Source organism: Lissotriton helveticus, chromosome 5_1 (genome assembly GCF_964261635.1).
Source record: "Lissotriton helveticus chromosome 5_1, aLisHel1.1, whole genome shotgun sequence".
Taxonomy (NCBI): Eukaryota; Metazoa; Chordata; class Amphibia; order Caudata; family Salamandridae; genus Lissotriton; species Lissotriton helveticus.
In genome coordinates, this window is record NC_136065.1 from 721734971 (window position 1) to 721751545 (window position 16575).

Genomic DNA, 16575 nt, shown 5'->3' on the forward strand with positions numbered 1-16575 from the left:
GCTATTTCAGACGTCAGACTCATTTGTCAGCTGAAAACTAAGCTCCAAGCAAAGAAAATCACAAACGGCCTCATCCACTTATGCCAGTGCAGGAATGAGTGTTGCTTCTGCATTAATTTAAAAAAAATAGAGATTGTGATGCTACGTGATGCAGAGTATGACATTGCTTAAGTCTTCCACATCTGTAGCTCCAGCACAGAAGCATAAATATTATGTTACCTAGCTTTTTACAGGCCATCATCTAGCATTTTCGGAAGACTTTTGGCGCTGTTTTTCAGATAGTAGCTTGATGATGGGGTTGCTGAAAAAGGATTGTGCTGTGTTGAGGGCTTGAGAGATGCTACCTCTGCCTTAATTCTAGTCTGCGAGTTTACAGCCTCAAAGTTGTTCTGCCCTATCCTAAAAGTGTAGGCTTCTATTGGTCTAATGTGCATTTGTTACTTCGCTCCAAGAGGCTTTTTTAGTGGTCAGTGGTTTCTCATTGGGTCTGGTGTGCAAGTCCGTGTTGTCCGGATGATTGATAGTGCTACCACCAAGGTTGTGTGATATTTAAAAGCTAAATGAGTCTGACCTCATGCTGTAGAATCAGGTAGCCTCCAATGGCCCAGTTAGATCACTAAGCGGCCTAGTACGATGGCGGGCGTACACTGTAACGGATCACGGGACCGACCGCCGAAGTTGCGGAGGTCCCGCTAGGTATTTAGGATGCACCTGCCACACTGGCCATGCACAAGGTGACAGGCACCACACGATGCCTGTCATCTTGTGCATGGCAATGATGGGAGGGTATGTATCAACAACAAGAGGGAGTTAGAACTGCAATATTTTACGGGGTCCAGTGTATCAGCCCTTGGACCGCAGCTACAAACAAAAAAGATACACTGTTCCCCAGAAAGGACAAGAAACCGGCGTAACGAAGCGGAAAGGATTTTGGGGAAATCCCTCTTTCAGAACTAAAACCCTCACACACCTAGCAACCTAGTGTAAGAGAAGCCACAAATAAGCTTTATATTTAAAGTATATTAGGAAATTTAAGGGTGAAATGCAGTATCAAGAAAGGTGATAGGTTCCCCATTATGAAACTTCTGTGAAAAGTGTATTGACAAGAAGTCAAGTGACACAGTTTGATCACAAAGAGGAACAAGGAAGTAGCAAAACAATCGTGATTCCTTCACTACGAACTAAATTGTCTCTAAAGTGGTGAATATCAGGTGATTTTAGTCCCAACTTGCTGGTACTCGTTTTATCAACATTGGAAGTCGGAAATTTTGAGTCCTTCCTGCATTCAAAATAAATAATTCTATTTGTTTATTTTTCCTTACTGCCCTACGTATTCAAGATTACATTTTCCCCTCCAAGAAAGAGGCTATGGAGTTGGCACACAGGGAGGCAGTTTCAGAGAATAGTACACCGGAGAAAGAGATGTAGCCACGCAGTGGGATTTTTCGGTCTGCTGGATTCACCTTGTCCCTTCACTAAATTAAGCCGAGGTAGAGCAAGTGATGGAAGAAGTTCTAGAAGGTTTCCACAGGGGCGTAATGCAGGGGGGCCTTCAGGGGCCACTCAACCATTGAAGGGGGCCCTAAAATTCCAGGGGGTTGACACAGGAGCTTAATGCAGAGGGTCTTTCAGGGGCCACCCAACCATTGAGGGGGGCCTAAAATTCCAGGGGGTTGACACAGGAGCTTAATGCAGAGGGCCCTTCAGGGGCCACTCAACATTGAAAGTGCCCCCCATTCAGCCCAAGGCTCCTGAATGTCTGTGAGATATGAGAAACTCAGGGCCCCCTCTTCACATCCTACAGTGGGGCCCCATTGTTTTTCATCACGCCACTGGCTTGGGAATCTGCCAGATAACAATTGAAGTCAGCATAACACTGAAGCAGGCAGCCATTGAATACACCTCCAGAGCACAGGGCCACCACAAAGGAAGGGCGCTGGAGATGAGGCATTATGCATAATGCCCCCACTCTCCTTCAGCAACATTATTTATAAACCTGTTGTCGTCATTAATAATGAGGTTTACTTGACCAGACTATAGATGGCGCCAAACATCATGTTTTTGCCTTCCTCCAAGTACTTTTTTAAATACTTAGAAACAGGTGTTTTTGCACGTGACGAAAACAGAAGAAGCATTGACAGTGAACTGCATTAAATTTTGACTCCAGATCTCGAGCTAACTTCCAGTGAGTCTACCAGGGCAAGTGTAAATATGTATGAATTGGCCTCGAAGAAGGCAGTCTGATTGGGTGTCCAGCTCTCATTGTTCTACTCTAGATGCTAATTAGGCATTATCATAATTCCCAACTTGAAGAACAATCTCACCATGTGAGGGGGCGGGGCCTTGAAGAGGGCGGGGCCTCGTGTCGAGAAGTACCTTGGAGGCACTTTTGAACCCCATCCCCAAGCCCTCTCCTCCCAAAAAAGAAATGCTTTCTGAGGCTGGTTCCAATGTCCTGGGGTGTTTTCACATCCCATAATGGACGTTGGCAGTTCAAAGCCTCAGAAAACGAGCTGGAAAACCACATTTGCAGTGGGTTTCAGCTAGTTTTTCCAGCCACAATGTGATATCGGCTCCTCACTGGGAGACCGTGTGATGGGAGCCGATATCGTGTGTCACACGGTGGCACTGTGTGAGTTAGCATGTATGCATATTTGCCAGCAGCTGTGACCCATAACAGCTAGCTATTCATTACCCACGCCCACAATATGGACCCAAGTCGCGACCGGGGACCCATAAAGTGATGACAAGTAATTTACGGCTGTTATTTCTGCACACCTATGGGCTATAAGGCTAATATCACCCATCCTGCCCTCTGAAAACAGGCATTGGCAAATTCAGTATGTCTTCCCATTAGGACCTACTAGTAACTGAGAAGCGTGCAGGGGATAGGAAGGCACACAAAAGCACACAGTAGGGGGAAAACACAACTGGGGGAGGACATCATCGGTGAGAGAGAAGAAGCAACATTGAGCATGGAGTGGGAGGAGAGAAAACTCAGAACAGAGAGAGTGGCTCAGGGAGGGGGTCAGAAGCACATGGATGAAAGAGTACAACTTGAAACAGGAGATGAGAGAGAATTCCACAATGAACACAGCATCCCCCCGTTCAGATCAGAAGCCACCGAAGTCATCTGCGGCGTCCCTCAAGGCTCCTCGCTCAGCCCCACACTCTTCAATGTCTACATGAACCCCCTCGCGGCCATCGCACGCCAACACAACCTCAACATCATCTCTTACGCCGACGACACCCAGCTGATCCTCTCCCTCACCAACGACACCGCCAGAGCCAACCTACACGAAGGGATGAAAGATGTAGCCGAGTGGATGATGAACAGCCGCCTGAGACTGAACTCAGATAAAACAGAAGTCCTCATCCTGGGATCATCACCCTCCACCTGGGACGACTCCTGGTGGCCCCCTGCCCTGGGCAGCGCACCCAAACCAACGGACCACGCACGCAACCTGGGCCTCATCCTGGACTCCTCCCTCTCCATGACCAGACAAGTCAACGCCGTCTCCTCGTCGTGCTTCAACATCCTGCGCATGCTACGTAAGATCTTCCGGTGGATCCCCACCGAGACCAGGAAGACGGTCACCCAGGCCCTCGTCACCAGCCGACTGGACTACGGCAACGCCCTCTACGCCGGAACGACTGCCAAACTCCAGAAGAGACTCCAGCGGATCCAGAACGCCTCAGCAAGACTCATCCTCGACATCCCCCGACACAGCCACATCTCCGGACACCTGAGAGACCTGCACTGGCTCCCGGTCAACAAGAGAATCACGTTCCGACTCCTCACCCACGCACACAAAGCCCTACACAACCAAGGCCCAAGATACCTCAACAACCGCCTCAGCTTCTACACTCCCACACGCCAGCTCCGTTCGACCAACCACGCCCTCGCCGCCGTCCCCCGCATCCGAAAAGCCACCATGGGAGGAAGGTCCTTCTCCCACCTGGCCGCCAAGACGTGGAACTCCCTCCCGACCCACCTCCGCCAGACGCAAGACCACCTGGCCTTCAGGGAGCAGCTCAAGACCTGGCTGTTCGCTGTTCGAGCAGTAGCGGACCTCCCCCCCTCCCAAAGCGCCTTGAGACCCTCCGGGTGAGTAGCGCGCTATATAAATGCATTGATTGATTGATTGATTGAGAAAACACATGTTGGCTGTCAGTGCAGGTAAGTACACCGCCCAACGGTGTCCAACCACCAAGTTAATTAGTACATAGCCGTTTCAACCCTAATTGCTTTATTAAAGCCAATGTCTTTATCAGGACACCATGATGGTAGCCTTCTCAAAGCGGCTAATCATTGAGTCCGAAAGTGCTCTGGTGATATCATACGCATCTGTCTGTGGTACTTGCATACCAATCCTACCATTCCTTATAGGGATCAGCATTGTCTCAACCCTTCAACAGATGCCACCTAATTAGGGTCGAAACTTCATTGTATTAAGTTGGTTGGACATTTAATGCACAATACATATACCGCAACTAAACGTTGTAGTTGGTATTTTTAACTGTATTTACAGCCAACATTGTATTTGTTTTTCATTGATCAGCTCTGCACTTCTACACGTGTCACTAATCACTAGCACTGCGTCATCACATGGAGCTCCTGTGCCTTCTGCTTTTCTTAGCTAGCCCACATCATTAGATATTGGCCACAAAGATGGGATTCTGATTGGCTATGCGGTTCTGAACATTACACTCTGACCACTAATAAATGTTTAGCTGTCTCAGTCCTGGGGGGTCATTGACCTGTAGATTAGTTTCAAAGAGCACTTGAGAGGTGTAAATGGACCTATTGTAAAACAGTCAAACAAATAAACATTTGTGTAAGTTTACGCAGTGCACACTAAGCAGTAACCCATATGTAATTATCCAAAAGAAGTACAGATAGCAACGAAAAGGTATTTTTTGTTTAAAAAACATGAAATAGCTCTACTTCAGGAGGCACCTACATGAGCGCTGAACAGTTATTCGATTATTATTACAGCATGAGAAATAAAATCCGATACCTGCAGCCCAATCTGATATTTCAACAAATTATTTAAAAGGATAACCTGTGGGTTAATAATCGGACGCCTAGTAATAATTTTCTCTTGTACGCTCTCAAATAATTAAGTTTAACACCAAACACAATTGCCACTTTATCTCCTTTCACCGTACCAGTCCTTACAAATAAGGGGTGTGCACATCACTCAGCAAGGTACCCCAGCATCATGATTTCATTCTGTCTGTGCCTTTGGGGCCCATCGGGAGACGGGGAGGGGAAGAACCGACCGGACACAGGTATATGGTGTGTTAAAGGCCGCTTTTATTGGAAACAGGTGCATCCTGAACATAACCCCAACCTTGGCCTTTGCCGCACAAAAGTAGGCCTAACTAAATATACACATATCTGCAAATCCCCCCACCCCCACCCCTAAACATTTCCCCAACAACCTCATAAACCTCTTTATCATTTACACAAACGCCTGCCTCAATGTTTTTTAAAACCTCTGCCCTATGTACACTCACTCCCTTCCAAGCAGTAAAGCTCCTTCCTCCTATCCTACCCCCCCCATTATAACTAGGGAAAGCGCCAACCCCAAGAAAACCACCCCAGCACCTGCTCCTAGCGACACACTCGTCATCCCTACCACAGAAAGCACCTGCAACCAACAAAAACCCTTGAGCTATCCCCCCCCCAACCCTAGCTACCAGAAAACAGGGAGGGAGGGTGGGACAAAAAACCCCTACACCTCCCCGGCTGCTGGGTCACTGTCCCATCAAATGGTGACCAGTGACCCAAAATGGCCGTTTAAGTACCCTCCCAGCCCAAAAGAAGCCCAAAAACCGCCGCCAAGCCCAACCAGCCCAATATCCCTTCCTGTGTCCTCTTTTTATTATTCCCCCTCCCCTACCTCCCGGAGCCCCAAAATCCCCGGGGGGGCGAGCCTCCCTCCGGTCGGCCACCCCCCGCAAAGCCCCATTGGGGCCCATCGGGAGACGGGGAGGGGAAGAACCGACCGGACACAGGTATATGGTGTGTTAAAGGCCGCTTTTATTGGAAACAGGTGCATCCTGAACATAACCCCAACCTTGGCCTTTGCCGCACAAAACTAGGCCTAACTAAATATACACATATCTGCAAATCCCCCCACCCCCACCCCTAAACATTTCCCCAACAACCTCATAAACCTCTTTATCATTTACACAAACGCCTGGCTCAATGTTTTTTAAAACCTCTGCCCTATGTACACTCACTCCCTTCCAACCAGTAAAGCTCCTTCCTCCTATCCTACCCCCCCATTATAACTAGGGAAAGCGCCACTCGAAAGCCTTTACTGCTTTCGACCCCCCCCTAGGACCTCTGAACCTTCGGATACCGTCTCACCCCTATCGCCCTGTCCAACGCCTCCTTCAACTGTACCACATAAAGTTCCATCCCGTACCTGGACAAATGTACCCCATCCTCCAAGAAAAAATATATGGCTCCATACGTTAGCTCCGGGTGCTCCATTCTGCCCACCCCTTCTTTCTCACAAAAGGTCCTCATCTCCCTGTTGATCTTCCTCCTAGTTCTGTCAATCGCCCCTGGCCTCACTGCCCCCCTCCAGCATCTCCTCGGAATAAACTCAGACCAGATAATGTGACACCCCGCCCACTGCCTCTTGATTTCCAACAGATCCCTCCGCATTTGCTTCACCAGAGCCAAACCCTTACATTGCACCAGGTCGTTTTCACCCAGATGAACCACTAAAACATCCGGGCACACCCCTCCCCGAACAACGTTATTTAAAACCGGCACCAACTCGTGCCAACGCATACCCCCTTTGCCCCTCCAATGGCACTGAAACAACTGTTCATCTAATTCCAGGTTCAGGTTCCTGCATTTATCCCATTCGGCCTTTTCCGCTCATTTAACAAAAGAATGTCCCACCACATAAATGGACACTGCCGCCGCCGTAGGCCCCGCCACTGCACCTGAAAAGAGACACATGTAAGCAGCAAGTCCACACACCCACTCATTCCACCACTACCCCTCGCAACCTGACGTATGTCTTAAAACAATCCGATTTCCAGCGCCCCAACCGCTTTATGTCCTCCTTCCCCCAATCCCGGCGCGCCGCCTCCGTCGCCGCCCCGATACGGAAAGAATGCGTCCCGAAGGCTTTTGGATCCTCACCCATAGACCGCAGGGCGTGCCGCAGGACCCATAGCAACTGCGCGGCCGTCACACGTCCCGCCTCTCCCCTGTCAAAAACCTCCGCACCCGCCTGCGCTCCACCGTCCGCCAACCGCCTCCCCCACTCCACCGGACTCACCGCCTCCTTGTCCCCCGGACCCAGTACCACCCACGTGCCCCTCTCCCGCTGATCGGTCTTGGAACGTCGAAGCCGCACGGCGACCTCCCTACCCCGAAACTCCACGTCCCCCCACTTCAATCCCGCCTGCCCCTTCAAACCCACCAGCTCTGACACCCGAAAGGCCCCAAAATACAACCACGACATCAATGTAGAAAACCGCACCGCCTCCTCCTGATCTCTACACACCACCGGCAACCGACTCAGCAACCCCTCCAACATTGCCTCCGTAATGGGCCGTCTCTGCCGCACCCGGGCCCCCTTCTCTCTCTCCCAACCCTCCAGAAGACGCCCTCCCAATTCCCCCGCCGAGGGAGCATAGCCCCACCAAAGCTTGCCCATAAACGCCACACCCGCCAGTTTACCCGCAATGGTCACTCTCGCCAGACCTCTGTCCATCAACCCCAGCATGAATTGCACCACCTGTTCCTCCCGACGCCACTTGTCCCGCTGCCTTACCGCTCCAAAACGCAGAAACTCCAGCCAGGCCTGTTCATAACTCTTCCACGTGGACACCGCCACTGACGACCTCACCAATCGAACGACCCGCGCTCTCCCACTAACCACATCTCCTCCGGCACCTCCGTCTTGACCGCCTCCGCCTCCGTGGCTAGCCCATGGAATCTCTGCCACTGTTGACGAGACAAAGCATCCGCAATGTCATTGTCCACTCCCGGCACATGTTGTGCCCGAAACAAGATATTGTTTTCCAGGCACCGCAACACAAACACGCGCATCAGCTTCAGCACCTGAGGTTCCCTCGCAGACTGCCGGTTCACCACCTGCACCACTGACATATTGTCCACCTTGAACAACACGCGCCTGTGCGCCAACTCACGCGCCCACACTGTCACAGCCACCACCAGCGGGAACAACTCCAAGAAAGCAATGCTTCTCCCCCCCACTTGCCACTGCTCCGGCCACTGCTCCGCGCACCACCGGCCCGCCCAGTAGAGTCCGAAACCGCCGACTCCCGCCGCATCCGATGACATCGTCACGTCCCACTCCCACTCTTCCGGCGGCGCCATGGGAACACCGTTGAATCTCTCCAAAAAAGCCAACCACATGCACAGATCTTCTCTCGCGCCCGCCGGCAGCCGTACGTGGTGATGAGGCATCGACAACCCCGACAAAGCCAGTCCCAACCGTCGACAAAAGGTCCGCCCCGCCCGCACCACGCGGCACGCGAAATTCAAGTGCCCCAACAACACCTGTACCTCCCGCACCAACACCTTCCGTTTGGCCAACATGTCCCTCACCAGAACCACCATCGCCGACCTCTTGTCTTCCGGCAGGCGTGCTTCCATAGCCGCTGAGTCGAGCTCTATCCCGAGGAACGACAGCACCGTGCTGGGCCCCTGTGTCTTCTCTGGCGCCAAAGGCACCCCCAGGTAATTCCTCAGGTCCATAAAACTACTCAGCTGTTGCTGGCAGTCCGTTGAACCGGGGCTACCCACCAGGAAGAAGTCGTCCAGATAATGCGTAATCGCCTCAGAGCCTGTGCGCCAGGAAAACGCCCACTGCAAGAAAGAACTGAAACGCTCGAACAAGGCACATGACACGGAGCACCCCATCGGAAGCGCTCTGTCCACAAAAATTAACCCGTCCAGCTGTATTCCCAGCAACTGATGATCCTCTGGGTGAACCGGCAGCAGTCTGAACGCCGATTTTACATCGCATTTTGCCATGAGCGCCCCTCGTCCCGCCGTCGTCACCAGTTTTCTCGCAATGTCCACGGACGAGTATGACACCGACGCCAAGTCTGCTGATATAAAATCGTTCACCGACGCGCCCTCCGGCCACGAGAGATGTTGAATCAAGCGAAATTGACCCTGCTCTTTCTTTGGCACCACTCCAATGGGTGAAATGATCAGATCCTCCAAAGGCGCCACCTCAAAAGGTCCCACCATCCTCCCCTCTCTCACTTCTTTGAAAAGCTTCTCCCGGACGATGCCCTTGTGTGCGTTCACAGACTTCAGGTTCTCCGCCCAACGAGCAATCCGCGGACCCTCGTACCCCAACCGGAAATCCTCCCTGAAACCCCGACGCAGCACCGACGCATCATCCGCCCGCGGATAAACCTCCAAGAGGGGTTCCAACCGGTCCAGCCTAACCGGTGTACGAGCCTTTTCCCAAGGTACTCGCACCCCCCCTTCCCCCCCCTCTCCCCCTGCCTGGCACGGGAGCCGGGTATGTGCCCTGCGTGGGGCCTCCCCAAAGCCCCCAGCAACGCGATTCTGGATGGCGTTTTCCACAAGAGGAGCACTCGTGCTTAAATTTGCACGTCTGCCGGAGACAGGAACCCCTGTTGAAATCCCAGCAGGCCCCCCGCTCTGGAAGCTCCCGGCTCCCCCCGGTCCCACCCCCCCACGGGTGGGGCGAGCCGAAAAGGGTGTGGAAGCCAGTGGCAAACCACTTGCCGTGTAGATAGTGCGGCCAAATTTCGCCCCACTCATTGTCTGCTGATAAAGGTCCGCATCCAACTCCCCCCACTTAGCCTCCGGGTCCGACGCCATGCGCGCCCTAAACTCCTCGTCGTAATGCGACCACGCATTGCCACCGTAAGTCACTTGCGCCCTCCGCACTACGTCCATGTACTTGAACAGCGCGACTGCCCTGTCAAGATACTTCTCACAGTAGACGCTCGCATAGATTAAGAACGCCGCTGACCAATTCTCAATAGTAACCGGCACCCTCGGCCGCCGCGCCAATTCCTGTTCCTCTTCCTTCGACCCCTCTTTGGCCATCAATTCCCGATGCAGCAACCGAAAGATCTCGACATACTCCCCCTTCCATATCTTCTCCCTGGTCGCCAATGACAAGTGCGCCCCCAACGGCTTCGCCACTCCCATGTACGGCAGTTTTTTAACCGGAACGTCGCAGCTCTCTTTCGCCCCGGCACTCGACGCAGCCGACCCACCTAAAGCCACGTCCGTCCCAGCGGTCCCCACCACCGCGCTCGCAACCGGACCCTCGCCGTTCCCTTTCGCTCCGACACTCGCCGCCACTAACTCACTAGAGGACCCGCTCGACCCTGCACTCCCCGCCGACCCGCAAACCGCCTCCGTACACACACCGGCATCCATCACATACCTACCCTTCACCAGTCTCACTGTATCCCCACCCTCCGCATCCGTCCCAACCGACACGTGGTGTCCGCCAACACCACTCCCTCCCGCCTTGCCTCCTTGAGGCGTGCCCAAGCCACTCCCCGACCCCGTACTGGTCTTACCTGGCGTCAAGGCTGGCGTCCTCACCGGATCCCGCCGCCTAACCAGATCATCAGGGGGGCCGTCACTCGCTGCACCACTTGCCGGGGGCAGTCCTGTAAAACACTGGCAACAACGTTACAAACCTCCCCGGCCTCCCGCAGCTCCCCTTCTTCCTCCGACTCCAGCTCCGCCCCCCCTGCCCCCTCTACCACAATCCTACCAGGAGATACCCTGCTCAACCCTGCTCTAGCTCTACACTCCGTCATCAAGGCCCCTAGGTCCACACTCACTCTCCGTCTACCCTCATGTTGGTAATCAAAAGAAACCGCTGCCTCGTTGCTCCATCCCCGTCCCCCGGCGGCCGGATCGACCCATCGGGAGGGGGGCGCTGGAGAGCTACTTTCCGTCCATCTTCTTCCGGACCACCCCAGGTCCCTCGTTGGAGCGCGACCGCCCGTACTAGGCAGAGCCAGCCCATCCACTCGGCGGGGTGGAGCCGCATGCTGCTCACCCGAGCCCCTCCCCCACTGCTCCTGCCAAGAGAAAAACGGGGAAGTCCAGCAAGCCGGGGCAAAACTGTCTCCACTACCTCCCCAACCGCCTCTCCCCCCAGCCGCAGAATGTCCTCCCCGCCACGCCGGACGACCCCCCCACCCGCTCTCCCCCCACCCCCAGCTCCCCACTCCGCCCGAACCGCCCCACGCGCCCCCACCCATACCCCCCCACCCACCCCAATCACGCATCTCCCCCCCGCCATTCCCCCCCGCACCCTCCCAAACGCCCCCTTCCCCGCTGTGGCCCCCCAAAAACCTCCCCCCTCCTCCGTCGTCCGCCCCCACCCCCCGGCGCATCCCCCACCCCCCCGCCTGCTCCCGTCTGCCCCCTATCGCACCCCCTCCCCCCTGCGCCCCCCGCCCCGCGGTGAACTCCTACTGCTAGGCGGAATGATATGCTCATCCTCAGACTCCTCCCCCTCCTGCCCGCTCCCGCCCCCCACCCCCTCCTCCTCCTCCCCCTCCGTGTCCTCAATCAGCAATGGGGATCCCCCCCCTGCCCCCTCTAGTCCTCCTTGCTCCTCCCCCCCAGGTCCCCCACCCGCTCCAACAAAAGGCCCCTCTCTCCCCTCACCCCCCTCCCCCTCCAAGCCACCCCCCACCGCATCCTCCGCCTGCCCCTGCCCCCCGGCCCCTCCCCCCTCGTGTCCTTCCCCCACCCCCGCACTCGCGTCCCCGGGTAGCCTCGCACCTCTCTCTAAGACCATGCCCGATCCTCCAGGGCCATTCTCCCCCGCCCCCCCCGTCATTCCGGGCCCCCCCCCGCCCCTCCTCCTCGCCTACAAAAACCAATGGAGCCTTCTTTCCTGCCCCGCGCTTCTTCCCTGTGCCTCTCCTCCGCTTCGGCGCCCCAGCCGCCTGTGGGCCGCCACCGCGCGCCGCCCTCTTCACTGCTCCCGCCCCCTCCCCCTTGCGCGCACGTGACCTCGGCGGGTCACAAGCAGCAACAGCCGCCGCGGCGCCATCAGCAGCGCGCCGCGGTGGCCTTACCCGCACATCGCTGCGGAGGAGATCGGTCCGGCCAGCCTCCCCGAGCAGGCGCAGCGCTTCCTGAACGCGAGGATCCGCCAAGCCATCTGCCGCCATCGTCTCTGTCCTTCGCGTCGTTCGCGAGCCCCGCCTGACACCTCACGCGTCCACCGACAGCAAGCCTGACCCACAAGTAAGTTAAAAACACAGTCTTGCAACCCCGCGATACGCGCGCTAACGCCCTCAAACTCCCTAACTGCTCACTACCACAAAAAAAACCTACACCTCCCCGGCTGCTGGGTCACTGTCCCATCAAATGGTGACCAGTGACCCAAAATGGCCGTTTAAGTACCCTCCCAGCCCAAAAGAAGCCCAAAAACCGCCGCCAAGCCCAACCAGCCCAATATCCCTTCCTGTGTCCTCTTTTTATTATTCCCCCTCCCCTACCTCCCGGAGCCCCAAAATCCCCGGGGGGGCGAGCCTCCCTCCGGTCGGCCACCCCCCGCAAAGCCCCATTCCTCCAGGTGAGTGTCTGTAAAGCGGGTCCGCCCCACATGCCTGTACATTATTTGTCTCTTACTGAGTGAGAGCCAGAAAGTCCCAGCAGTAACCACCACTATGGCTGCCTCGGGCAGTTTTTTCAGCTTTCATAACAACATGTGTTAGGGCTGTGAATATTCCAACAGATGAGTTAACTGTCTCTATTTTGAAGGGTGACTCCCTATTTTGGCTCGATACTCTATTTTTATTTTATGGGCTCGCTATTAAAATATGAAAGCTGCATTGGCAGTATGAAACATCTATCAATTGTCAATATTGTTTCAACAAAAAAATAAAGGGGCCGATTACAATGTCAGTCGTATCGCAACTGACAACCTGTTGGTTGCGATCCGACCGACATCTTTAAATGTAGTCCAACCTACTCGTTATGATGTGGCGGTCGCAGGCAGAGGGACTGACGGCTGCCTATTTGACAGGCTCAAGAAGCCCATCGGGGCACTGGGTGGAAAGTAATACCCTACAGTGGGGCGGTGCCTGCTCGGGCACTGTTGTAGGGATTATCATGCATGTTTCAGGCAGCCTTTCAATGGTGGTCCGGCCGCCATTGAAAGGCTGTCAGCGGACTTTGGGGGCCTCTGCTAAGAAGCCTGGGGGGGCACCTATGGTTCCCCACAAACATCGATCGCCCGCGAGCCACAAACATCGATACCCCCCCGTGCCACAAACATCGATACCCCCGTGCCACAAACAACGATACCCCGCGTGCCACAAACATCGATACCCCGCGTGCCAGGCACCGCATGGTATCTGGCTCACGGTGCATGGATGTTTTTGCGGTTTGTGCAGCGCCCCTTTTTCACCCACTGCACAAGTGGCATTATGGAAAGGGATGTGTATGACCGCCTCATGGGTGGTCGCGTCCAAATTCTTCACATGGAACCGCTGACTAGTAGTCGGTCAGTTTCGATTCCGACACTAGTATCTGACCGTCATCGTTATTAGGGCCAAAATGTTTCTAAATTTAGATGGGCCCTTCCCAGCTGAAGCCTCAAGTGTGGGTGATGATTAGAGGTTGCCCCTCTTGTCCGCTGGCCAGTACTGGTGTCAGTGCTGCGCCCCTACTCTTGATGCCTTCCTTCTTCAGCAGCACGAAGCTCAAGTTTCCAGTGCGCATATTTCAAGCCTAATTGCATAAAAGCCAGTCATTCACATTATTTCAATTTGGTTTTAAGAATCCCAGTATAATCATGTAGTGGAGGAAATGCAATTATTCCAGGGAGCATCTGCTTTGTCTCCGCTACACACTGCACATAATGTTTGTTTTTGGCTCGCGCAGACTATTAGTGTAATAGACATTTATGTTGCCGTTTCCTGCCAAATGAAAGCGTCTGCAGCAGGGGCAATCCATCCATCGCAGGTAGAAACTGTAAATATAAAAATATTACCGAGATGTTGAATTGCAAAGGGCTCTCTGTGAGTGTTATAACTAGCAATATTATCCCATGTTTGCATTTTACGACACAAAAAGGCAAGCAGCACATATATTTGTTGCAACTAAGCAACCCTTCAGATGTCCTCAAACATGTGGCTGCGCTCCTGTTCAGATGCTGCATTTGAATGCGATAGTCAATAACAGCTGTAACAATCATAGCAATGGCACTAAAACCTGGCAAGTGACGTGCAATAACAATGTGTTCTCGTTGCCCTGCTCTGCGCACCTGGACATTCAGCCGTTTATTAATGCGGTATGTATTTGTATTCTACCATTCAAACTACATTTATCAGAAGGCTCCAGACAAATGAACCCGGCAGGCAATGCTTGTAGGAATGTATTCTTTAATTTTCTAAGTGGAATGCTTGACAAGCAGCATACCCAAAGGAGAGTGCTGGGCAGGAATGCTTCACTCGCTCCTTGATAACAAACCCTCCCAATGCTTCCTAATAACTCTCCCTCCCAGCCTTTGCATGCTTGCCAGGCAGCCTTATGCAATAGCAGATGTACCCACTTTCCTTGTCCCTCTTGGCTTCTCCCCACTTTACTTTCCCTCTGAGAGTCAATGCAAACGCTGTATGTGCTTCTTGTCTGTTGTGAACTGTCTCCAAGTGCCTTGTGATGTCTTCTCTTCTCAGCGCTCACTTCCTCATTTCCTCCTCTGCTTTCCATCAGCCTCCAAAAAAGATATGGGATTATACTCCTGGAGATTGCTCTATCCTCACTGTAGAGGATAGAAAGGTAATTCTGCTTGTCTTCAATATAACCTGGCCCTATAACCGGCTGCTGTGTGCTTTGTGTCTGTCAGATTTTAAGTTCATCATAAGCTAATTCTTCAAGCACTGTAATTCAGTTACTATTGTCCCTACTTTTAACATGTGCGTTCGTTCTCTGGTTTTTGTAACATAGACACGGTTTGCATTCATGTTCCCTTCCCTTTTTGGACATTAATGGTACTAAACACTAACAGACATGCAACCCCTTGACTGTGGGTGTGCACAAAATGGGGTGCGCACCCAGAGTATTTGGCGTTGAGAAGGCCCAATGCGCAGTGCGGAAGTGATGTGGGCCAGAAGGCAGCTCTTCGTGTGTGGGGTCATCTGGGCTACCTGTTTGTGGTGTTTGGGCTGTGACTGGCGAGTCGCTGGTGAGTTGCGGTTGTTGGGAGAGGCTCTGTGGGTTATTGTGGTCTTCCTAATCCAGATCCTGTCTTTTCCCTTTCTTCTCCTTCTCCACCAGACTGACCTAGAAAAAGACCTCTGCCAGTACCAGAATGAGTTAGAGGCAGACTTAGAAAAAATGGAGACACTTTATAAATCACCAGATAAAAGGGTACGAACCATCTTTCCTACTCGCGTGGTGACAAATCTAACAGCACACCGCTGTAATGTGTAGTCTGTGGGGGATTGCTGGGTGGGACAGGCTGTGGATGTGCTTTAGGAGCCTGGCTGCATGGCTTACCCTGACGCTGTAAGGAATGACAGCTCAATACGCTGAGAGTATAGTTTCAAATGAGGTGTTTGAAAGGTCTTTAATTTTGTCATAAAGGTTTCAGTCACAAATGACACTCCTGTTCCTCTGTCTTGAAAAATGAATGAATAACTCTTTTTTTCATGGCTGGCCTTGCATCTTTGTCATAGATGTGTTTTTCTCATTTCTCAGTTTATTTTTCACCGTTATGCCATGGTGCAGCCTGTACACGCTTCTGAAACACATTTATTTGAGGCACTCGCTGTTTTATGTCTGCTGCCTGTCCTGCTGTGCCGCCTTACAGTCAGTTGCATGGAATGCTGTCACAGCCTAGACACGGTTGGGCAGGATGCCAAATCCTAGTAAAAATGCAGGATTTCTAACAACGAGCTTAATATGGCATATGGCCGCCCTTGTAACCTTTCACCTGTTTTATTTTACTTTGTATTCATCAGTTCATTAAAACAAGGTTTTCTTGGGGCTCGTGCATTTGCTGTGCGAGAGGCGCAGCGTTCTCAACGAGGCATCCCCCTCCTTGCGACTCATGATTAATTCATGGGCACCCACCCGCGGCCACACAAACACCAGCGCGAGGGGCTTCCCCTCTCACAGGCACTTCCCGTCCAAAATGGCCCCCGTTAGGACGCAAGTGCTTCTGAATAATACCGCCTAGAAACATACACCGCTCTGCAGTGGACACACGATACGCCCGAATGAAAAAAAGAGAACTCTTGACAGGAAATAATAATGAGCATGTTTCTCCGGGCCCAGCTGGCTATCTGCTCTTGCTTTTGGCTTTGAGCACAATGACTCATTTGGCAGACAAAAGGGAGCCGCGCTGGGAACGACCACCACAGAGGCTTGGCGAGCCGGCCCCTCCTTCAGAAGGAACCCCGCGCGCTGGCCAAGCTTGTCAGACTCAAAGCCCGTCCTTAATATAGAGCGGCTGCGTCCCACGTGGGCATTATTTATACCCAATTGCGTCTCGAGCGGCGGCCGCTTATGCTTTTCTGTTTTGGCTTTAT

General features: G+C 53.2%; 1 protein-coding gene across 41 annotated transcripts in view; it reads left to right on the plus strand.

Moving 5' to 3' along the window:
- Positions 1-16575, plus strand: part of SORBS1 (sorbin and SH3 domain containing 1) — a 1860906-nt gene that overhangs the window by 1527738 nt on the left and 316593 nt on the right. For 29 of the 41 annotated variants that reach the window (XM_078643144.1, XM_078643174.1, XM_078643143.1 and 26 more), the window contains 2 exons: positions 14756-14821; positions 15320-15412. The exons of 3 other annotated variants lie outside the window; for them this stretch is intronic. In XM_078643144.1, coding sequence (XP_078499270.1) covers positions 14756-14821; positions 15320-15412 — 159 coding nt within the window. The remainder of the gene's footprint in view (positions 1-14755; positions 14822-15319; positions 15413-16575) is intronic. 9 more of the 41 variants (XM_078643141.1, XM_078643150.1, XM_078643157.1 and 6 more) reach the window with 2 other exon arrangements.